Below are 24,419 nucleotides of genomic sequence, written 5' to 3' on the forward strand. Positions count from 1 at the left end.
ACAGCAGTGAAGGGGAACTTGGTGAGATCTTGAAGCTGCTCTGCCTCCTGATTGGTCCACAGCTCATGCTGTTCCTCTTTAATGTGTGGGGGCTCTGGCTCCTCCTGGTCCAGACTGGAGCTGCACTCCTGCTGCTCAGGGGGAACCTCTTCTTTACACACCAGCAGCTGCTGAGGCATCACTGGAACACACACACACACACACACACACACACACACACACGCACACGCACACACACACACACACACACACGCACACACACACAGTGTCATGATGTTTTAGTAGCATCTAACAGCTACTGCTGCCCATGTCTGTATACAGACTCAGTTCCAAGCCTAGTAGTCTTTAGAGGCTGTATTTTTTTGTACCACAATACAACTTTTTAGAACATAAAGTCAGAAAGCTGAAGTCAGTATCGCTGGTGATTCCTGGATTTGTGTGTTGAGTTACTGTAATAAACAAAGGCTGCATTTTATGTTGCTTTTCAGTTTTGTTTTATGCAAAAAAAAAATATACTAATTTGTTTATTAATGAATGAGTTATGAGCAGTTATATTTTCCATAGGTTCACATTTTCTGACAATAATTTTAAATTATTTTCAGATACTCTGTACAAATTGCCCAGATTTAGTGGTGGGTTTGTTGGTCGGTGGTTGTTATGGTTTTAAAAATAAAGCTGAATTTTTGCTCAGTCTGATATGCATGCCTCCTCATCCTTTCAATAATAGAAAAAGGGATGTTGCCATTTTACAAAGAAATGACAAGAGAAAATGGCAAAAGTAATACCAATATATACAACAAACATCTGTAGTAAATTCACTATTTTCTGCTGCTATATCACACTAACTGCACACTGTGGAAGAGAAGGATAATGGTGAAAAGCTGTGAAAGAGGGAAAATGGTTAAATAACTGTGGAGGAGAAGAACAATGATTCAAATCATCTCATGTGAAAACTGTAACCGGAGGGAACAAAACAACCTCAAAGGCCTGACATCAAATATGATACAAAAATTTCAGTTTTTGCAAAACATGTAGTGGGGCCACAGGGACCTTCAGTTTCAAAAAAAAAAAAAAAAAAAAAAATCTGAATTTTGGAGCAGGTTCCTCATGTGTCAGGCTTTATAGGGCTGGACAGCAGCCACCAGAAAATACCGGATGTTATTTAGAGGTGCAGAGACTTCACTGCTCAAATGCTTTTTATTTTCCTTATTCACATCGCCATCATGTTTGGCTCAGAATCAGAATCAGAAATAGTTTTTTGGATCCACGACGTCATGAAGGGGGAATCAGTACCCGCTAACATTAAAACTCTCTCAGCAGCTAAAACGAAACATTTCCCAAGGCAGAGCTTTTTTTTTTTTTTTTCATTGTCATTGTTTTATTGCATTAGAATCAATAAAAGTCAACCAGCATTTTGATTTTATTTGATTTTATATCATGAAAACTGTGATGTTTAAACGCATTAGAAAACTTTCAGGACTTTGTTTTATCAAAAATCTCTTGTAAATATTTGATAGATAGATAGATGTACTTTCTTGGACCCACATTGGGAAAGTCATCCCACAGGGGCAACAGCAGATCACACAAAATCTACCTCTGAACACGCAGAGAGAGAAATATTTCTCTCTAGAAAAAATGCAGTGTACTAAAATACATCGACAGAGCATCTATCAAGCTTTCATGTTTGAACCTTTACATAGACTGTATGTATAATGATATATATCTGGAAAATATCTATAAAACACAATATATAGAGAACAGATAATGTACAATTTTAATATAATTTCCAAATGGTATTTTGTGTAAGAACCAACAGTCGCTCTCACAGTATCGTCAGAAAATATCGACAGAGGTATATCAGGTCAAAAATATTGTGACATTTGACAGCAACAAACCAGGAGACACCGTCAACATTACAGCAGCACGTCTGTCGCACATGAACGCAATGATATTATAATTATGATATTATTTTCTCACAAACTGGGACGTGGAAATGTTTTTTCTTGCAGAATTCTCCACAGAGCAGAGAGGGAGGCTTTTGGCCCTTTGTGATTAAAACGGCTGAACCGGGAACTTTCCTTAACCCGGGTCTCTTCAGAACCGCTCGGGTTCAGGTTCTGCCTTTTGCAGGGAGAACCAACGACGAGGGCGACAGGAGCCCCGACTTTATTTTTGCTCTCCGTTTGGCTGTGCACTGGATGCTCTCCCAAATACACAGGATCTTTATTAGAACCACTAATCTATAATATTTTACTACATATCTATACATATATCAAGTGTTTCTAAAAAAAAAAAAAAAAAAAAATCGAACTCCGGCTGAATACTGTAAAACTTCAATTAGAAATAAAAGGCACAGTGAGTTAGAACAGAACAGATGTGGGTCAGGATATTTAACGAGACTGACCTCATTTTAAAATCACATTTGTTCAAAAATTATTTTAGCCTCTGAAACTTTTTTACAGCTTTTCACCGTTACAACGTTCCGCCTGCGGAAGAAAATCCGTCTCCTCCGGCCGCCGCTGCAGTATCCGCTGCGAGGAGAGGGTCTTCCCGTCACGTCCTGCTCGCCGCCCCGGACGGCAGCAGCGCTCCAGCCGAGGCCCCGGCCGCTGTCTGTTAATTTGTATTTTTATTGATATTTTTATGAGTCTGTTTATATTTTATTTCTGTTTTATAAAGTGTTGTTATTATTATTATTATTATTATTATTATTATTATTATTTTATGCACTGCTGCTGTAACAACTGCAATGTCCTGTGAAGGATCATTAAAGGATCTATCTGATGTGTGAGGCGTTAAAGACAAGACAGTCTCTCTCTGCAGACACTGGCACCTGTTTGCGTTGTTCTGCGGTTTGTTTTTCTCCGGCTGCTAATTCATATTTCCACCTTTACCTGTGTGGCTGCCAGTGGAAACGCCTTCAGAGCCCGGGACATCAACTTCACAGCAACAAGCGGCTCACCAGCGCCCCCTAAAGGATCCCAGCCTTAAAACAGAGCATCAGTAACGTGACTATAAGAGCTGAGTTGGACCAACCTGCTCGCTGCAGCCGCATCTCAGCTGTGCAGACGGCGTGCAGCAGCTGTGGCCGTCCTGCAGCGGCTCTCACAGGACCAGGAGGCAGCAGTCACAGCATCACAGCCTCGGCTGGCCTTCACCTGGAGAGGAAGAGGAGGACCATTTACTCCCCGTCTGGAAAACACAGACAACATGTGCAGTTTGTCCTGGTTCATCCACGGCACCACAGCCGAGCCAAAGCGCTGCTCACAGGCCGCGCTGCCTAAACAACATGTACAATCAATTAAAATAAAACATATTTAGATTTTCCAGGTATTCCACTGCAGCTGCAGCTCGACACGAGTAAAATAACAGAATAAAGTGAAGTTCTCACAAGAGCAGAACTCAATCATGTTCAAATGGCGCTTGCATCGCAGCGCAGGAGCGGCTGAGATGCGCCATTTCCGAGTCTGCACGCAGGCCAAACCTCCGCACACACGGCACATACCGCCAGAACAGCAGGAACACGGCGGGACCACGTGGGGAAATCGCTGTCGAGAGCTTTGCATCGCAGGGAGCCGGTTAAATGTCTCGTTTTGTGCAAATGACGCTAAAGCGCAGAGACGGCAGCCTGGACGAGGAAGAGACGCGCACAGCTGGACGGCTACGGCAACGCAACCAGGACAAACATTGTGCAAGCGGTCGAAGTCTCTACAGGTCCGCCACGTGTTTCCTTACTAAACTGTATTTCGTAAACATACAGAACATGAAGTCAGCCATGCAGGCATGGGCCCGTAGCTCCCATCCCACCGCTGGGAGAGCGCACGGAACCTCTGGACGCGGGGTTACACGTAACACGGACTTTTTATGACGATGCACAGGGTCGAGCAGGGTGTACTTCCGGTGGGTTTTTGCAGCAGACGGTGCTCAGCTCATGTCCCGGGAGTCCGGACGTGTTTTGGCGTTGATCCGCGGCACAGACAGTTTCCTCGGCATGTGAGTAAAATCAGCACAACAACATGAAACCAAGCCGGAACCAAGAGCCAGGACAGAAACACACAAAACAATCGCACACGGCGGGGTTTGGCTGTGACACGGTGCGACCACCAGGCCGCCCTGAGTGCACAGCGATAATTATAGCCTAATGATAATAATGATAATAATGATAATAATAATAAACGCCTTTGAAACGACACGACAGCAGGAGTCCATTGGAAGCAGGTATCCCAGGATGCAGGCAGGATAAATGTCAAAATATCATCAAAGGAGGGCAAACGGGATTAAAGTGGATTAAAATTAAGAAGTGGATTCTGTAAAATCATCCAAATACTAAACTTCATTTCGCTGTGAACACGAGGCTGCTGAGAATTCACCTCTTACTGAAACTTCAACGGTTTTTTTTTTTTTTTCAGCCAGTCCTTTAATACTTTGTCGTCTTTATTGATTTTTAATAGCGAGTGTTTTTTGTTTTTCTTTAATCTGCTGGTTTCCTGCCTCCCGGTTAGACACAGGATCAGGCTGAGCAGCGTTACTGTAAAAACTCAGGTGAGAATTAGAGATCAGCTGATCCTCCATGAGGCTGAAATGCAGCTTCACGGTCTGTGAAGTGAATTTTCTCTGTTGCCATGGAGACGTCGCTGTGTTTCTGCTGCCTGTAAAAAGCTTCTGTAATCAGATTAGGCCTACTAAATATCTGTGTTTTGATTCAGTCTATTTATTCATCAGTCTGCTCAGTCCTAGTATTAATTTTAGACTTTATTACCTGCTTTAGCTCTTATGCATGGACTTATTGCTGTCTGTATGTCTCTGTGTTTTATTTCTGTGTTTTATGTGGAAGCTGCTGCATGCAAATTGCCTCTGGAGGATCAATAAAGTTTGAACTGAAGTGAAGAAGAAAAGGCCCGAGCGGCACGGAGGTCCCGGCGGCGTGCCTGCGGTCAGCTGACGCCCCCGACCTCCGGATGTGATGGATTGGTTGTGAACCCGCCCCGCTCCACGTCCACGCCCCCCTGCTGGGATGCTGTCAGTCAGTACGTTCACATGCTGTTATTCTGAACAGAACAATAATCTGACTCTGATCGGGGCCCCTGTCTGATGTGGGATTTGGAGGATTTTCGGACACACACTCGCCCCGTGTGTCTCAGTTGGGTTTCACTGCGACTCACGGCCTCGGGCCTGTTTACAATCAGCTGTGTTGTAAACTCATGAAAGACTTGGATATGCACAAATATCCAACTCTCTGTAATACATAGGTTTGGATATCTGCAAATATCGCAATGCCGATCTTTTTCAATAAAGCCGTTAAAGAAATGAAAGAGCGAGGCTGCGTTTGCACGGCTGCATGTAAACAGGAATATTCATCTTCCTTAGCCATGTAAACAGCTGAGTAGGAATATTGGAATACAGGAATAAAGCAATTTGTGGGAGGAAAAAATCAGTTCACTTAAGTATCACAATCGATTTTTAAACTGTGAATTGATTTAAAACATATAAAACTGAACGACCTGAGGAATCTGTTGATACCAAGCATGGCATGTTAGATTGCTGGCAAGGCGGCAAATGTAGCTGCAAAGTTTGGCTCACTTTTAGTGAGGGGAAAAACCTGCATGGGTGTTTCCAGCAGGTCCCTTGACCTCTGACCTCCAGATGTGTGAATGAAAATGGGTTCTCTGGGCAGCCACGGCTCTCCCCTTTGCAGACACGCCCACCTTCTGCTAATCCCATGCAGTTTGGGCCCCAAACCCTGCAGGAGAGCCTCAACATGAGTGCAAAACCTGAAACATAAATGACACTGAAATAAGAGTGAAAGGAATGATACAGATAAATCAAATCACCGTCATATTTACAGTGGAAACCAACGAGGGAACCAATCATTCTGGTGAAAACACCGTAATGAACGATAATTCTCACTTTGGTGAAAGCAGTGAAATGGATACTGTCAGAGCCAGGGGGGTGGAGCGCGCGCGCACACGCACACACACACACACACACACACACACACACACACACACACACACCATGTGCATGTGTGTGGGGTAGGTAGGGAAATGTGCACTCTGAGCACTGTGAGCTGGGTGCAGCTTGTATGCCATGATAATATGATGTTTTATGAAACAATTTTTTACATTTGGGATTTTATTTATTTAATTTTCACATACATTTACAGCACATACATGAATATAGCCATCAGCATAACCAAATAACATCAAACAAGAGTTTAACACTACAGTTAGTCAAAAACAAGATCTCATAAACATGAAGTAATGGTGTCAGACTCAGATGAACCTCCAACCATGGTTTTCTTTAATGTGTGTGTGTGTGTGTGTGTGTGTGTGTGTGTGTGTGTGTGTGTGTGTTCCAGTGATGCCTCAGCAGCTGCTGGTGTGTAAAGAAGAGGTTCCCCCTGAGCAGCAGGAGTGCAGCTCCAGTCTGGACCAGGAGGAGCCAGAGCCCCCACACATTAAAGAGGAACAGGAGGAGCTGTGGACCAATCAGAAGGCAGAGCAGCTTCAAGATCTCACCAAGTTCCCCTTCACTGCTGTCACTGTGAAGAGTGAAGATGATGAAGAGGAAGCTCAGTGCTCACAGCTTCATCAGAGCCAAACTGAGGAGAACAGAGAGGCAGAGCCTCCAGCCAGCAGCTCCACTGAAAACAGACTCACCTCCAGCTCTGCTGAGACCAAATACATGGTTTTTGAGAGTTGCCTCCTCAAGCTTTTTGAGACCTGCCCTGTGTGCTGTCGAGCATGTGACATCCGCCAAAAAAAACACAGAACTTTCTTGGCAATTGACCAACTCTGCCCACATTGTCACTTCTTAAGACAGTGGAAGAGCCGGCCTGAGACTGATGACAGTGATGACTGGGAGGAGAGCAGAGAGCCTCAGTCAGGTTCAAACCCACAGAGTGAACTCCTTTTCAGTGATGATGGATCTGATGATGCAGAGAAACCATCTTCCTGCTCTGTGAACAAGAACATGACACAACACATGATAAGCCATAAGGGAAAGAAACCATTCAGCTGCTCAGTCTGTGGTAAAGGTTTTTCACGGAAGAGTCACCTAAACACACACACACGAGGCCACACAGGAGAGAAACCATTTAGCTGCTCACGCTGCGGTAAGGCTTTTACACAGAAAGAACACCTTAAAAACCACACACGAATCCACACAGGAGAGAAACCGTTCAGCTGCTCGGTCTGTGGCAAAGGTTTCATACAGCAACAGGGGCTAAACACACACATGCGGATTCACACGGGCGTGAAGCCGTTCAGCTGCTCGATCTGCGGGAAACGTTTTGCACAGAAACAAAACTTCAACACACACATGGCGGTCCACCCAGGAGAGAAACCGTTTAGCTGCTCGATCTGTGGCAAAGGTTTTACACACAAATGTTACTTCAACACACACATGAGCAGCCACACGGGAGAAAAACCGTTTCGCTGCCCGGTCTGCGGTAAAGGGGTTGCACAGAAACGGGACCTAAAGTCACACATGCGAGTTCACACAGGCGAAAAACCGTTCAGCTGCTCGGTCTGTGGTAAGAGTTTTGCACATAAACACCACTTCACCATCCACATGAGGGTCCACACAGAGGAGAAACCGTTTGGCTGCTCAGTGTGCGGTAAGGGTTTTATTGATAAAAATGGATTAAAACAACACATGCTAGTCCACACAGGAGAGAAACCATTTATCTGCTCCGTCTGCGGTAAAGGTTTTACATGGAAAAGTCACCTCAACACACACATGAGAATTCACACGGGAGAGAAGACGTTTATCTGCTCGGTCTGCGGGAAAGGTTTTGCGCGGCAAAGTCAAGTTAATATACACATGAGAATTCACACAGGAGAGACACCGTTCAGCTGCTCCGTCTGCGGCAAACCTTTCAGTGATAAAAGTAACTTGAATAGACACATTAGAGTCCATACAGGAGAGAAACCCTTCAGCTGCGGCGTGTGTGGGAGAAGTTTCAGCACGAATCAACATGCTAGAATGCATAAGTGTGTGTCTGACAGCAGCAGCAGGTGAGGCTGCAGAGCGTCAACAGGACCGCATCAACTCTGCATGCTGCTCATACTCAAATGCAGCTGCCAGTGACATTTCTGATCTCCTCATTCCACTTCTTGACCACTTTGATCCTCAAATGTCCATCTTTTTATCCATCTCCCACTCCAACTGGAAAAGTTTTAGACCTGAGCCTCCTAATCATTATCCACAATTTATGAGATTTTCTGAATCTTTGGACTGTTTGAAGCAGCTTCTGAAATCCCATCTTTATAGGCAAGCCTTTTTCTAAAGATCTTCTCAGTTTCTCAATGTTTAATGTTCTGCAATTTAATTTGTTTTAGTTGCTTATTTATAATTTTCATACGTGTGTGTGTGTGTGTGTGTGTGTGAAGTGCTTTGTAACTGTGTTTGAAAAAGTGCTATGTAAATAAAGCTTTATGTAGTTACATGTTGTGTTAATGCAGTTCAATGAAGTCAAAAAACATTACTACCCAACAGCAGGGCCACCACCTGTTTTTATTATTATTATTATTATTATTATTATGGTCATTTTGGGCTAATTTGTTAAAATCCTTCATACCTTTCATGCATTCTAACAGTTTCTAATCAATTACATTACAGTGAAATTAAACTTCTTCAATTTGCTAAGTAACACCTGGAAGATCCACCACGAGATTATCTGACTGAGACTGTGCTGAAACCTGTTTTTTGTTGTTTGTTTGTTTTGTTTTTTTAACCATGATTTGTGCCAGAATAAATGTAAAAATCACACCGCCTCAGGAAGAGACATGAACTCCCTGTATGGAAATATTTATTGAGCTAACTTATGGAATAGATAAAACAAATAGAAAAAGTAGAAAAATAAATTAGACATGAATGACTCTATGAACAGGAGAGTAAAATGAAGGAGTGAATGGACATTAACAATAATGAGTGAATTTTGTAGGTTTACTGCATATTTTTAGACTTCATGAACATACTTTTAATACAACTTAATACACAATGCCCCTTTTTCCACAAATTTCTAAGTCACATTTTTGAATTTCTTATTTCTATTTCATATTTGATTTGATTCTCTTGAGAATTAAGCGACCCAGCAGCTGACCCAGTTTCCCCGCGGGGATTCATAAAGTATTTCTGACTCTGATTCTGATTTAATTAAGTTGGAAGTCATGAATTGGAGATTAATCTAAACGCAGCGGGTGCAGCTGAAGCCAACTGGGAAAAAAAAGCGGAAACAACTTAGAAACAACTCTCTTTTGCATGTAACTGCAGAAACACGGAGAGGGGGTTTCCTGTTTGATTGCGGTGCTGCATAAAGGGCTGGCAGTCCGAGCCGAGGGTCTCCGAGTGAGGCGAAGGCAAACTCGGCGAGCTTCGGGTTGCCAGGGCAACAGGCGGAACCACAGAAGGGCTCTGGATCTCTGCCTCGGCAGGAAGCTGAGATCCGACGCCGGGCGGCTCCACAGAGGCTGCAGAGGCTGGTGCACGAGCTCTACTCTGATTTCCAATCATAAACAAGCGAACAAACAAACAAATAAATTAAGCAGTCTTTGCAGAGTTTGAGACAGAATAGCGACAAAAGATCAAAACAAGTGTTATTAAGTGTTATTAGCCCTAATTTCGTTGCATACTGTATGATTGTGCAATGACAATAAAGATTTATCTCTATCTATCTATCTATCTATCTATCTATCTATCTATCTATCTATCTATCTATCTATCTATCTATCTATCTATCTATCAAGTCATAAAACTGACCAAACAATGTGTGATAATTAAAGGCTGGGCGGATGTTTGGTCTTCTGCCACCTTTGTGAAGCAGTTTGGGTCGGCTCCTGTTGTTTATAAATGTGCCATATGAATAAAGTGAGTCAACCTTTGGCCATGTGTGAAATACTTAAGTTGAGTTACCATAATGCATCATATTTATTGTTCAAAATCCAAACAATAACTTCAGTTTTTCCTCATGAACATAATGGAAAGTGTAAATACACCGTGGAATGAAAACAGAAGACACGCCATCAAAAACTGTAGGGGAGAGTGGGGTAAATAGTGCCAATTTTTACTTAAAGTGCCTTTAAAGCAAGGGGATTACAGTAATGCCTCCAACTAAAATATGCACATATAGTTTAGGATGTTGTGCATCCCTGGGAACAATCACTTTGGATCTTATATAAACTGTTTGAGAAATATAGCTTTCGAAAAAAAAGTGGTTTTGTGGCACAACTTGCCCCCGGTGCGGGGTAAATTGTGCCATTAGAGAGAATACACTGGAGTAAATTGTGCCATTGATAATTGAAGTAAAACAGATCATTTTAATCTCACAAATGATAATGCTATATAAAAGTAAAGCAAATTCAATACAAAATTATTTATTTAACATTTATTTATTATTTTAACAAGATCACAGGCCACTTTTCTATAACAAGGCCTAGCACCACATGAACACATACCCAGAACAAAATAAAAATTCCAAAATGAGCATCTGCAAATCATCTTCATCTGAATCTGAATAGTTTTAGTGATCAAAGGTAAGAAAATAATGTACAATAACAATAAAATACAAGAAAGTAAAATATAGTATATAATCACAAGTTGTGCCACTGGCACAAATTACCCCAAGGCCCTTTGGCACAAATTACCCCAAGCCCACCATTTTGAAAAAAATGCATCCCCAGCTGTTTTGAGCTAACATCATGCTAACTGTATAGACTCATGGTGTAGCTTACTAAAGTACTAAAACCTGTGCGAACTGTTTTCAAAATTTTCTATAATTGTTCAAACACAGCAATCAAAAAACCTTGATCATAGAAATTTTACTTTGGAGGGCAAAAAAATGTTTTTTGAACTTAAATGTACTTACCTCACAAGCCATGTGTCTCCCTTCTTTATAAGATGAGTGAAATTGATGCCTCTTCAAAAATATGTGCTCACATGACCAACTTCTTCTATAGTTTTCTAGATAACAGGGGTGGCACTACTTGCCCCTTGGCACAAATTACCCCACTCTCCCCTACTTACAAAAATTGGCCAGCAGGTGGCGCACTGTGTCTGTCCCATCAGGCGTATACTAAACTGAGATAGACAGGTAGCTTTTCCATCTAGCAGGAAAATACAGAAGCTTTTCTGGCTTAGATACAATTTCTGTTTTATCACTGAGTTCAGTTTTAATTACTTTTCATCATTTTCATTACTTTTTAAATTACAGTTTATGGCTAAATTTGTTTTTACTTGTTTTATTCAGGTCCAGTGTCTTCATTCTTGTTTGTTGTTGTGCAGCTGCTCTCATTTTAATGTACTAATTGTTGTTGTCTGATGTTTTATCTGTCTGACGCTGTGCAGCACTTTGGGCATCACTTCCCAATCAGAAGCAGAAACACTTTGTTGATCTCAGAGGGGAAAACGGGGGAATTTGGTTTGGCAGAATGAGACTCGTATTTTGAATGTTCTCTCGTTTTTTCTGACGAGACGCAGAAATGGAAAATAGGCTACGAGTCGTTTCTCTTGTCTCTCTTTGAAGTTCACCTGCCTCCGATAATAAAGAAACGTTTCATGTAAAACACAACAGGCTGAGTTTAGGTGAAGACTCTCTCTCTCTCTCTCTCTCTCTCTCTCTCTCTCTCTCTCTCTCTCTCTCTCTCTCCAGGAATACCTATTCTAAGGGAATAAGTGTAAAACACTGCACAGATATTTTTCACACTCCGCCTGCGCCCTCATATGCTTATTCAGATGCCATTTCTTGCGATATAGGATCAGTTCAATTCACCGATATGCAATAACCTGAAGTGTTTTTATTTTTTTGTTATTTTTGTTTCAGCAGCCAAAAACCTGTACTGTCTACCATAACTGTCCATAATGTGTTTTGATCATTTGAATGTGTATTTTCGTGACTGCACTGCTGCACACAGGACGACTGCACCCGCTGATAACTTGTGCCTTTTTGATTATATTGTTTATATCCTGTTTTAATAGGTTAGAGAAAACAACACATATAGTTTAACATGGATTTTATACATTTCACTCATACATCTGGCTCCTTATGTAGGTATTTAGTTTAAATCCTAGGTTTTAGATTTTTACGATTTTCTATTCGAATTAGTTTGACCTTTTTGTAATATTTGAATGGCACCTCCGTGTGCGAGCCGCGTCGGGAGGGTCGCTTCGTGCAGTGACGCTAAATGCAGTTTGACTCCTGCATCTTGGATCTTGAACGCACACTGTGAGGAGTGGGGGTTTTGAGTCGCTTCACACTGTTTGTCCTTGTTCGCCTTCCGTAGTCTCCAGCACTTTGCGTTTCCTCTGCGGGGCTGCAGGTAACTCGGTTCCTCCAGTTCTCTCTCTCTTTCTGCACCGAACAGGCCGCTGACCCTGCGCGTCCTGCGGCGGGCTGCCCGGCGGGCTGCCCGGGCGCTGCCGGGGTGGCTGTGAAGCTTCATGTCGGTGATGATCTGCCTGCATGATGATGGCGCATTGCACCCATTTCTATATTATGAGCTGCAACCGCCATTTTAAAACGTTTCTCTTCTGCTTTGGTGATTTTTTTTTCGGTTTTTCTCGTGCAGACCCACAGACTGCAGCGGATTTCCTCCTTAATCTCATGTCAGGCGGTTTGATTGGCCTCGCGCTTGACGAGCACCTCGGCTGGACTTTAAATCACGTGATTTGTTGCTGTATGTTCCAGCATCTGTATCGATGCACTTGAGCTTTTATTACTGTATGAAGTTATTACTTGCTCTTTTAGCTGTATCCTTTTAACATCTGGGCCACGAACTCCAGATCACAATCAGCCTGTCTGTCTGTCTGCCTGTCTCCCTGTCCGTCTATCTGTCCGTTTATCTATACTCAGTTTCTTTAAAGGTGTTTCTGTCCTGAGTGCAGCGCGGCCTGTGAGCAGCGCTTTGGCTCGGCTGTGATGCCGTGGATGAACCAGGACAAACTGCACATGTTGTGTGTGTTTTCCAGACGGGGAGTAAATGGTCCTCCTCTTCCTCTCCAGGTGAAGGCCAGCCGAGGCTGTGATGCTGTGACTGCTGCCTCCTGGTCCTGTGAGAGCCGCTGCAGGACGGCCACAGCTGCTGCTCGCCGTCTGCACAGCTGAGATGCGGCTGCAGCGAGCAGGTTGGTCCAACTCAGGTCTTGTAGTCACGTTACTGATGCTCTGTTTTAAGGCCGGGATCCTTTAGGGGGCGCTGGTGAGCCTCTTGTTGCTGTGAAGGTGATGTCCCGGGCTCTGAAAGCGTTTCCACTGGCAGCCACACAGGTAAAGGTGAAGTTCCTGGAACCTGATTGAGTTCCTGCTCAGGAGGCGACGCTGAAATCTGAGTTCCAGGAACTTGGAGGAGGAGCTGGCAGGGCGGGCGTCCTGATTGGTCCAGGCGGTAAAAAACAAACCGCAGAACAACGCAAAGGGGCAAAAAACTTCCAGTAAAGTTTTGGAAACCTTCTGTGGGAAGTTAAGCTAGGAACTTTCGGAAATATTCCAAGTTGGAAACTTTCTGTAGCGACTATTATCAGAAACAAAGCAGTCGCTGAGAGGCTGAGCTTAGGGTGTTTGCTGATTGTCCGACACGCTGTACAAACAAAATATTCTGAGATCAAAAAATAAGTTTAACAGGTTTCATTAAAGAAGTAGAACAACTTATTGTAATGTGCACAAAGTATGGGAAAAAAATCAATCACAGCGATCAAAGCAAAAACAGCGGTAAAAAAAAAAATGGCCTCCCCCGTCACTCACCCTCTTTCTTTGTTATCTCTCCCGCCGTGCCAGTGCCCAGGTGATTATATTAACTAGAGGTTACCACCCATATCCCCGTGACCCAGTTACTGTGATATTAAAATAAACAACAACAAAAATAACAAAATATAACAACCAAAATAACGCAAATTTAAACCACAAAATTATCTATTGACACTTCATCATATATGCCTTCTTGGCTCCTACACTTTCCATGGGAATTAACTGGAAATTTTGGGTAATTTCTTAAAACGGTATCATATACAAACATAATTATAAACCGTTTGTTTTGACATAAGCAGACACGTGCAAATAAGACACATTTGGAGTAGAACTGTATAGTATTTTGCACATTTTTGTACAGGTAATCCCGGATTTTCTGAGTTTCTTGTTGTAAGTTTGTGACTTTATAATATCAGAGTTTTCAGGTTTTTAATCATGAATTTATCACTTTAATCTCAGAGAATTCCTGTGTTTTTTTGTCGCAAGTTTGTGAGTTTATAATCTCACAATTTTCGATTTTTTTTCCTCAATTTGTGAGGTTTTGCTTGTAAATTTACCACTTTAATCTCAGAGAAGTTTTTGACTCATACATTTATGACTTTAATCTAGGAAAATCTGTGTATTTTCTTGGGATATCACCAGCCCACCCGCTCTCTCTGGGCTCCATTTTTCCCTCCCATACATCGTCATAATATTCTACACAGTCCCTCTGACAAAAATAAATTGAAAACTGAATGAATGGCTTGGGCCAGACTCTGGACTATTATGGGCTGTAGCCCAGAGCCTCAAGCTGAAAGGGCCCTAAAATTACTACCATTACATTCAATTTAAAATATTAATATTAATATGAATAAAAATGCACCTGTTTTTGCAACAAATGGAAGTTGCAGTCACATCCTCGTTGGATTCTTGGGTCGACTGGGAAGCTCCTACGTCTCAGTTTCTATAAAAATAAAATATCTTTGCATTCACTTTGACCTGGAGGCAGACGTGTTGCTGTCATGCTGACAGTGTCTGCCAGCTGTTGTGGCTGCAGTCACTGTGGTGCGCCAACTAGAGGACAAGGGAAGCATTATAGCATAGTAATAGCATATATTACTATACCATTACTATATGTGTGTGTGTGTGTGTGTGTATACAATAGCATTAGCCAAAAAAATATATATATATATGATTGAATGACTGTACAGCTTTCAATATGTGATCTCTGAAAGAAATTGAGAAATAAGAATACAGAAAAAAAGCTCAATATAGTAGTTAGTTAATAGTTACAGCTCAATATCATAGCAGCTTTGTCCACAAGGTGGCAGCACAACATCAGTTATCATCAGACTGTGCAGAAAACAGAAAATCACAAGTTTTTTTTATATCAGTACAACTGTTATTATTGAAATTAGTATTTAAATAGAATTAAAAGATAAAAAATAAGCTAAAACAGTTAAAGCAGGAGAGTAAAAGTTGCCGTGCACTGTAAGATAATTAAAAGCAAATAGTGCATGACATGATTTTTTATAGCAAAAAAATATACAGAACACAACATTTTTAACTTAACCCAGAGGTCTTCAATGTTTTTCAAGCCAAGGACCCCCAGACTGATCGAGTGATGAAGCAGGGACCCCCTGTTGAAGACCTCTGTGCTAGATTGTTCTGAAACTGCACTGATAAAAAGACGTCAGAGCTCAAGCCAAATAAATACATGGGCCTCCTATAATGGTGAATGCATTGTTCCTAGGTGTACAACATCATTTGGACAGTCTGCCTTCTCAGTAAAAGGCGTTAACCTATGGAACACTCTACCCACTCACCTGAAACTGGAGACTGATACAAATGCTTTTAACAGAGGACTAAAAGCATGGTTAAAAGCAAAACAACAATGTTCACACGTATAAATATTAGACTTAGTTTATTATTGTTACTAATATCACTGTTGCGAACATGAATTCTGTTTTTATTATTGTTGATCATATGCTCTGTGTGTTTTAGAAATGCCACCTATGGACTGGTGTTGAAAATTAGCACGTGTGCTATAATCACCCAAGCAAAGCATCTGGTCTGTCCACTGCGACAGTGTCAATGTATTTGTGATGTCCATATCAAATAAAAACAACAATAAACAATAAACATATAATTACATAATGTGCCCTGTGTGTGTGTGTGTGTGTGTGTGTGTGTGTGTGTGTGTGTGTGTGTTCCAGTGATGCCTCAGCAGCTGCTGGTGTGTAAAGAAGAGGTTCCCCCTGAGCAGCAGGAGTGCAGCTCCAGTCTGGACCAGGAGGAGCCAGAGCCCCCACACATTAAAGAGGAACAGGAGGAGCTGTGGACCAATCAGGAGGCAGAGCAGCTTCAAGATCTCACCAAGTTCCCCTTCACTGCTGTCACTGTGAAGAGTGAAGATGATGAAGAGGAAGCTCAGTGCTCACAGCTTCATCAGAGCCAAACTGAGGAGAACAGAGAGGCAGAGCCTCCAGCCAGCAGCTCCACTGAACAGATGAAAACAGAAGCTGATGGAGAGGAAGCAGCCAGGAACTCAGATCCAGCTGCTGATTTCCAAGCAACTAGTGAGGGCCAGCTCCTCTCTTCACACTCTTCTGAAGCTGAGACTGATGACAGTGATGACTGGGAGGAGAGCAGAGAGCCTCAGTCAGGTTCAAACCCACAGAGTGAACTCCTTTTCAGTGATGATGGATCTGATGATGCAGAGAAACCATCTTCCTGCTCTGTGAACAAGAACACAGGAGAGAAACTGTGGAGTTGCTCTTTTTGTGGTAAAAACTTTAAACTAAAAGGAACCTTAAACAGACACATGATGATGCACAAGGGAGAGAAACCATTTCACTGCTCAGTCTGCGGTAAAGGTGTTACATGGAAACATGACCTCAACATACACATGCGAACTCACACAGGAGAGAAACCTTTCAGCTGCTCACTTTGTGGTAAATGTTTTGCACAGAAAGAACACCTTAAAACTCACATGAGAGTTCACACAAGAGAGAAACCATTCATGTGCACAGTCTGTGGCAAAAGCTTTACACGAAAAGAACACCGTAAGACTCACATGAGAATTCACACGGGAGAGAAACCGTTTAGCTGCTCAGTCTGCGGTAAAGGTTTCACACGGAAAGAACACCGTAAAACTCACATGAGAATTCACACAGGGGAGAAACCATTTAGCTGCTTAGTCTGTGGGAAAGGTTTTATATTGAAAGATTACCTCAACAGACATGTGCGAATTCACACAGGAGAGAAACCTTTTCGCTGCTCGTTCTGCGACAGAGCTTTCAATGATGAAAGTAATTTAAGGGCACACACCAAAGTCCACACACGAGAGAAAACGTTCAGCTGCAGTGTGTGTGGGAGGAGCTTCACCAGGCGTGCAGGTGTTAGCAGACACGAGTGTGCTGGTTAGACACCTGAACGCTGCTCACACACACGTTACGTTCCTGCAGGCTGATGGAGTCAACACTGCTGCCCAGTACCTGTGTGTTTGCCACAGCCTGAGGGACAATCAGCAACAAGCAACAAACTAAATAATAGCAGTAATCATAAAAGAAATGATATATTTTGAGCTAACATATATTATTGTATTTTCTGTTGTACATTCTGTGATAGCCTTTTGTCTGTATTTACATTAATCTGTTTAATTTTTCTATTTCTCATAAACTTACTTTTACTACTACAGTTTAAATTTCTGTTGGCACCGCTTGGCTCAAATGCAGGTTCAGAGATTAAACAAAAAACAAAAACAAACAAAAAACAAAAAAATCAAACATTCTCAGAGATTAAAGTAGAAAATATAATGAAAAAAATTTGAGATTAAAAGTTGTAAATCCTGCTGGTTTGAGTCCAGAGGCCTGTACCATAAAGCTGGATTAACATAGTCAGGCTTTCTCTTACTTATCTGGCTTCACTTAACCAGACATCCGCACTCCAGATTTTCGGTACCATAAAGCCGGCTATCAACTCGCTAATTCAACCCAGGCTTTTCCAATCTAGATCTGTGCGCGCTCACATAAAAAGGGCGGTGTTTGCTGCATGTGACCAATCACAGACATGGAAAAATCTACCCAGCCGCATACCTTACAACGGCGGAGCAGACATCAATAATCCAGGCAAACAGCAACACAGTTGCAGTAGCCAAAAGACGCAAGGAATGCTGGCAAAAATCGCCGACTGTGTCAATGCATAAATTAGTGCGATTATAATATTACTTCTCCATCATGACGGCACGCGCCGATCTGACTGCAGTAACATTTGTGTGTTCAGTAAATGAATGTGTCTCCCACTCAGCCGTACACTCCTGCAGAGGAACTGGCCCTCTCTCACAGTGAGGGGCGACCCTCGCTGGACCGCTGCCCTCAGTTTGAGTTTCGTCAGAATCATCACTTTGATTCAGCTGATTCTGATATTTCATTTTATAAACCCTCTGACGCCTCGTGTTTATTCTGCTGGTTAAAATATTATTTCACTGTCACTTAAAGACAGTAAAACATTTAGCATCAACTCTCATGTGGACTTTTCAGGGCAGCCAGCCTAAATACTAAATATGAGCAAACTCGTGGAAACCTAAAGGAGCCCAGAGGCTGGCCTGGATTTTATCAGGCTTTTATTGAACCCTCTGAATTAAATTCTCCTCATTTATTTTCAAAAACATTTTTTAGAAAATCATTACATCAGTCTACAAGATCAATTATTGGTTGGGCAGTGCGGAGTCATAAGTTAAAAAAATACAAGAAGAATTGTAAAATGTATTAATTTGAATTTTATAAAAGAAGAAGAAAAGGAAAATGGGCAGGACATTTTCCAAGAGAGCTGACTGGTCAGCAGGTGGGGCTTTTCTACCTGCTGAGCTCTTATCCTGAACTTAACCTGCTCCGGAGCAGGTTAAGTGTTCAGCATACGTTACCACGGCAACGTAGCCCAATAAAAAGTAAGCCACCTTTATGGTACAGAAAAGCCAGGGTTAAGCCTGAAGTTAGCTCACTAAGCCGAGATCCAGCTTTATGGCCTCAGAACCCCAATCTCCTCCTCAGCATCTGGACTCTGAAGAGACGTTGCTGTGACTTGGGCCGATTCAGAAGAAAACAATCTGCTGATTCTGGGCTCAGATCAGCAGGATCTCCTTGCTCCTGAATCCCATGTCAGAGTAGAATCTGCTGAGGGGATCAGCTGCAGGCCTGAGACACGGCCAGCAGGGGGCAGCACAGAGTGAAAAGCTATTTTTAGGTTGGTTTTTTTTTTTGTTGGTTTTTTTTGTAAATTTTCTACTGTATAATCAAAGAATTTTCGTGTTTTTTTTCTCATGAATTTGTGATTTTTTTCTTGTAAATGTTTAATCTTCTGAGTTTTTTCTCAGAATATTACCCCCTCCCTTCCTGGCTCCATAATTTTTTTCCCTGCGATGGCCCCAACAAGCTGTCATGCCTCTCTCTGACCGAATTGCCAAATCAAGAAAAAATGCTGTCAAAATGCTGCCGTGCGTGCGTGCGTGCGTGTGTGTGTGTGTGTGTGTGCGTGTGTGTGCGTGTGTGTGTGAGCTCCTGAGCTCCTCCTGGACTCAAACTGAGTTTGTTTGAGGTTTGCTGTGGACTGACAGCATGCAGACTCAATGAAAATGTCTTTATTGTCGCGGCTCGGTCACTCTGGACCTTTAAAACAAACTGACACATTTCAGGGTGCAGACACACACAACCTCCAGCAGGTGGCGCACTGTTGGACCATAATATTCATCAAAGCTGAAGCAAAGAGCAACATTGTGAGTGCAGTCAGTGCTTTAGGCCCAAAATATTTTTCAAAACAAACTCTAAAACACCATAGTGCATACAAACCATGGCAAATAGATGAAACAAAAAATAATTTAAAAAAATTCAGTGAAATCTCGATCTTCATTTCGACCCGTGTATTCAGCGCGGTGAATACCATGGAGAATGTCATATCTTTTTAATTTCTTTTGCCAGTATAGGCTGGAAATAATTCTCAAAATGCATTCAGAATAATAGTCCTGAAAAGACCTTTTGTACATTTTAAATTGAGCTTGTTAAGACCTGCAGAAACCCTGGTCGGGTTGTCCCAAGAGATTTTTATGTTTTATGTTTTACACCGATGGTTTGACCTTGTAGTGAAACTTTTTGTATTCTTGCCTGTTTTTCCTGTATCTTACTTTTTTTTGTCTATTTTTATGCTGCACAGCACTTGGGGTTGCCTGTGTATTAAATGTGCTGTATGAATAAATAAAGTTGGCTTAAGTTGCCAAAAATTATCAAATCAAACCAAAGAATAAAAGTCTGAGAAAAACTGTCCACCAGATGGCGCAACATATTCACTTTAGTAAAGAAATGGTGCTAGTGTCTTGATATGAGTCCAACATCATCAGCAGGGCTCTAGTGTCATTACTACAATTACCACTGTCACTAATACCTGTACTATTTCTAATAATAACAATAAGAATAACTGTTTTTGGTTGTTTTTACGCAGCATTTTTTAATACATGTAACAAAGTATTATATTATATTAAACAATGTAAATCAGTTAAAAATCTTATTGTAAAACTCAAGGCCCGCCCCCTCATAGTTGATTAAATTAAAATCATAAACGAGCCGATTCAGTCAACCTGAGGCCGGTATCACGAAGCGGGATTAAGGTGTTAGCGAGATCTTAGAAAAAGTTGTCCATGCTCAACTCAAATCATATTTAGATGAACATGATGTCCTGGAGGTTTTTCAATCTGGCTTTAAAAATCTGCATAGCACCGAGTCAGCCTTACTAAAAGTGTTTAATGACATCCTCTTAGCAAATGACTCCGGTGACCATGTAGTTCTGGTTTTATTGGACTTAACAGCAGCCTTTGACACCGTGGACCACAACACTCTAGTGGCTCGGTTACGCCACCTAGTGGGCATCTGCGGTACTGCATTGGAGTGGTTCAAGTCCTATCTGGCCGACAGAAGTATGAGTGTGAGCCTTGGTGACTCAGAATCCAGCTCTGCGCCTCTGCCACATGGGGTGCCACAGGGGTCAATTTTAGGGCCTCTGCTTTTCTCCTTGTACTTACTACCCCTAGGATCCATCCTGAGAAGGCATGGCATCTCCTTCCACGTTTATGCTGACGACAGTCAGATATATGTGCCACTCAAAAAGAAAAATGCCTTCTCACTCACACCACTTCTGTCATGTCTTGAAGACATCAAAGCCTGGTTGGCCCTAAACTTCTTAAATTTTAATGAGAAAAAAACAGAAGTGATGGTGTTTGGTCCCAGTGGCCTTTGTGAACCCCCCCCTGTTGACTTGGGCCCTTTGGCAGATTTTTTAAAGCAAACAGTCTCAAACTTGGGTTTTAAAATGGACAGTGATTTTAAATTGGATCGGCAAATCAGCTCAGTAGTAAAGTCCAGCTTTTTCCATATTCGACAGCTGGCAAAAGTCAAACCTTTCTTAGCACATCAGCACTTTGAAACAGTGATCCATGCCTTCATTACATCTCGGCTAGATTACTGCAATGCACTTTATTTTGGAGTCAGCCAGTCCTCCCTCGCACGTCTCCAGTTGGTGCAAAATGCAGCCGCACGCCTTCTAACTGGAGTACGAAAGAGGGAGCATATAAACCCCATCCTGGCCTCCCTCCACTGGCTGCCTGTGCACTTTAGGGTTCATTTTAAGATTCTTTTATTTGTCTTTAAATCCCTAAATGGTCTGGCCCCTCCTTACCTCTCTGAGCTTCTTCACCCCTACGCTCCTGCTTGGTGCCTCAGGTCAGCCGACCTGCTGCTCCTGGAGGTACCGAGGTCAAAACGGAAGCTCAGAGGGGATAGAGCTTTTTCAGTTGCCGGTCCGAAACTGTGGAACGAGCTCCCCCTCCACATCAGACAGGCCTCCACACTGTCCATTTTTAAAACTCGTCTTAAAACCCATTTTTATTCCTTGGCTTTCAACCCCGCATGAGACTCCGCTTCTGTTTTAGTGTTTTATGATTTGTTTTAATTATTGGTTTTATTTGTTTGTGTTTGTTTTAATTTACTTTTAATTGTTTTAGTGTTGTTTCAGTGTTTTATGGTTTGTTTTATTTATTGTTTTTATTTGTTTGTTTGTTTTAATTTACTTTTAATTGTTTTATTCTCTTTATTAAATTGTTTTATTGTTTTATATTGTTATAAAAACAATAAACAATTATTTTAATATTTATTTTCCTGTTAGTGCCTATTTTTGTACAGCACTTTGTTGCAGCTGTGGTTGTTTTAAAGGGCTTTATAAATAAAGTTGAGTTGAGTTGAGTTGAGATCACTTCAGGCTCAACTCCGGATTTTCTGTATCACAAAGCTGGTTCACCTCTGATCGGGATAGAAAACCTGTCCTAATCCTACATAAAGCACCGTTTCACAACATTTTAGGGACATTTAAAATGGCACAATTAATTAGCTCTAAATATTTTTGGGGGGCAAATTATTCCTGTGTGAGAGAATGGGCCTGATTGACAGCTGAGGGGTTACACGTGGGGGAATTCAACTATACCTGACATACACGCAACACATCTGTGCAGTGCAGTGCATGGGTTTCAGCGTCAGATGTGGACTTGAGCCACTGATGTGTAATTTGCACATTTATGCAGTCGGCAATTCGTTGCCAAGCATCCAACCTTCACTTGGCGGCAGCCGCGGTGTTCAATTTAGTGTGTAGATGTTGTTTTCCTCCTCACACTTTTCCAGTATAACACGCTGCTCCTCCGCCGTGACATAGCCTACGCTGTGCTTTTTTCCCTTGTTGCTCATGTTTGTGATTGGTCGGCTGCCTCAGACTCCGCCCATTATACGTGCGCGTTCACGGCTCTTTATGAGGCAAACCTGGATCGAGTGAGCGAGTTGATAACCAGCGTCGTGATACCGCTTATCCCTGATCACCATGATCTCGATTAGTGTATCCGGACAGGTCTGGCTAATCCAGCGAAAACTAAGCTTGCTTCGTGATACAGGCCTCTGATCTCCACATGATCCTCGGAGCCAAGATGTGATCAGTGATCTAAGAGTCTAAATCCATCCGTTAGCATGGTGAAGTCATGTGACCTTTCCTCATTAGCATAATTTGCTAATAAATATTTACAAGAAAAAACTCTGAATTTCTGAGATTAATAAGTCACAAAAAAATCAAAACAAAAATTATCTGAGAAAGATGTAAATTTACAAGACAATACTCAAAGAAAAACTATACAAGTACTTCTCATAAATTTGTGATATTATATCTCAGAATTTTTTTCTATTGTTCTTTTTTTTAATTTACCACTTAACCTCAGAAATAATGAGATCTTTCCTTAGAATTTTAAATATAAAAGAGAGCAATGTTTCTCCTTTTCATTTGTTTTTATTTCTAAATATTATTTTGTATTGAATTATTAGATTGGTTTCACTATTGAAACTGTTCCTGTTTATTTGTATATTTTATTATATTTGTTCTGTTCTTTGCTGTTATTGTCCTTTGTCAATTTTATTTTACTGTGTTAAACACTTTGTGCGATGTAACCTTGTTTTGAAAAGTGCCATATGAATGAAATACATAAAAATAAAGAAATGAAAAATGATAAATCCACATTGTAATAATGTTTTGGTTCCAGCAGGTGTCGCTGTCAGCTAATTCATGAATCCCTTGAGTGAAGTTTTTGTTTTTGTGATGATCCATTCTCTCTGTTTGTTCATCTATCAATCAACTGATCAATTGCTATTGATCGATAAGTCAATTAATATTTATTTTGTTTGTTTTTGCTATTTGTTATTTTGTTATTTTTTTTGTATTGCATATTTTATTTTTATGAGTTATGTGGAACTGAGGGTTTTTAAATAGTGCTATAGAAATAAAAAGAAATACAAATTATAGAAATAATTTTTCTTTCCATTATTATTTTTAATATTTCCTTGCAGACATCCAAACAGGCAAATAGTGCGTTTTACAGTTGGATATTCACAAAACATACACACACAAAAAATTAATAATATGAAAAAAATGAATAAATAATTATGAATATGAATAAATAAAATAAACACTAACAGTAAAATAAAAATACACACATAAATACATATGAACATACATACATTTATATATTTATATGAAATGAAGAAATTAATAAAGAAATAAAGTAAAATAAAAAACATCAACACACACACAGATCCATAAAAACCAAAAGGACCAAAACAGCAGGAGCGAGTGAACAGCAGGAACAAAATAAATTGAAATAAAACTGGCATATTTCAAAATAAAATGCTTTGCTGTGAGGCTGTGTGTGTGTTTGCTGACTAATTAGAGCAGAGCAGCCGCCTGAATCCACCCACGTCGCCATGGCAACAGGTTGTGGCAGCAAAACTTTGATCGTCAACACCGCTTGACAACTGACATCGATGCACGCATGATCACACACACACACACACACACACACACACACACACACACACACACACACACACACACGGATGTCACGTCAACTTGTAATTAATTAAGTAATGTGTGTGTGTGTGTGTGTCTGTGTGTGTGTGAGAGAGAGAGAGGGAGAGTGTTTGTGAGTCTCTGCAGGCTTGAGCTGTGTGTTTGCACTGTGACTACATGTTTCTCTCTCTCTCTCTCTCTCTCTCTCTCTCTCTCTGTGTGTGTGTGTGTGTGTGTGTGTGTAGGCCCACAACATTTGCTCTGGCTTCTCAAGTGTTTG

The 24,419-nt window shown here is 41.5% G+C and overlaps 2 protein-coding genes and 2 long non-coding RNA genes across 7 annotated transcripts in view; 3 read left to right on the forward strand and 1 right to left on the reverse strand.

Moving 5' to 3' along the window:
• Nucleotides 1–121: 121 nt before the first annotated feature.
• On the reverse strand, nt 122–3,727 carry LOC115368771 (uncharacterized). 2 transcript variants are annotated; one of them, XR_003929073.1, is made up of 3 exons: nt 3,506–3,727; nt 3,037–3,192; nt 122–181 (listed from the first exon to the last, which is right to left on the reverse strand). It is a non-coding gene; the product is annotated as an uncharacterized LOC115368771 (long non-coding RNA). The 2 variants fall into 2 exon arrangements; XR_003929072.1 differs by having other exon boundaries at nt 3,037–3,158; nt 3,506–3,725.
• A 7-nt stretch (nt 3,728–3,734) lies between these two features.
• On the forward strand, nt 3,735–6,418 carry LOC115368770 (uncharacterized). Its single transcript, XR_003929071.1, has 3 exons — nt 3,735–3,993; nt 4,835–5,027; nt 6,359–6,418. It is a non-coding gene; the product is annotated as an uncharacterized LOC115368770 (long non-coding RNA).
• Nucleotides 6,419–6,522: 104 nt separating this feature from the next.
• LOC115368744 (gastrula zinc finger protein XlCGF57.1-like) overlaps nt 6,523–24,419 on the forward strand; it is a 21,350-nt gene continuing 3,453 nt past the window's right edge. For 2 of the 3 annotated variants that reach the window (XR_003929063.1, XR_003929064.1), the window contains exon 1: nt 6,523–8,375. Coding sequence is in view for 1 of the 3 variants with exons in the window: in XM_030065071.1 (XP_029920931.1) it covers nt 6,685–8,022 (1,338 nt within the window). In the remaining 2 variants the exon portion in view is untranslated. Of the gene's footprint in view, nt 8,462–24,419 lie in introns of those variants that run through there. The other variant, XM_030065071.1, reaches the window with a different exon arrangement.
• Nucleotides 16,118–17,433, forward strand: LOC115368755 (gastrula zinc finger protein XlCGF8.2DB-like). The gene has a single exon (XM_030065080.1). It carries the CDS (start codon nt 16,230–16,232, stop codon nt 17,145–17,147), a length of 918 nt encoding a protein of 305 aa, XP_029920940.1. The 5' UTR covers nt 16,118–16,229; the 3' UTR covers nt 17,148–17,433.

Source organism: Myripristis murdjan, chromosome 12 (genome assembly GCF_902150065.1).
Source record: "Myripristis murdjan chromosome 12, fMyrMur1.1, whole genome shotgun sequence".
Taxonomy (NCBI): Eukaryota; Metazoa; Chordata; class Actinopteri; order Holocentriformes; family Holocentridae; genus Myripristis; species Myripristis murdjan.

Coding starts and splice junctions, on each gene's coding strand:
- LOC115368755 (XM_030065080.1), top strand. CDS start 16,230: ATGAAAACAGAAGCTGATGGAGAGGAAGCAGCCAGGAACTCAGATCCA.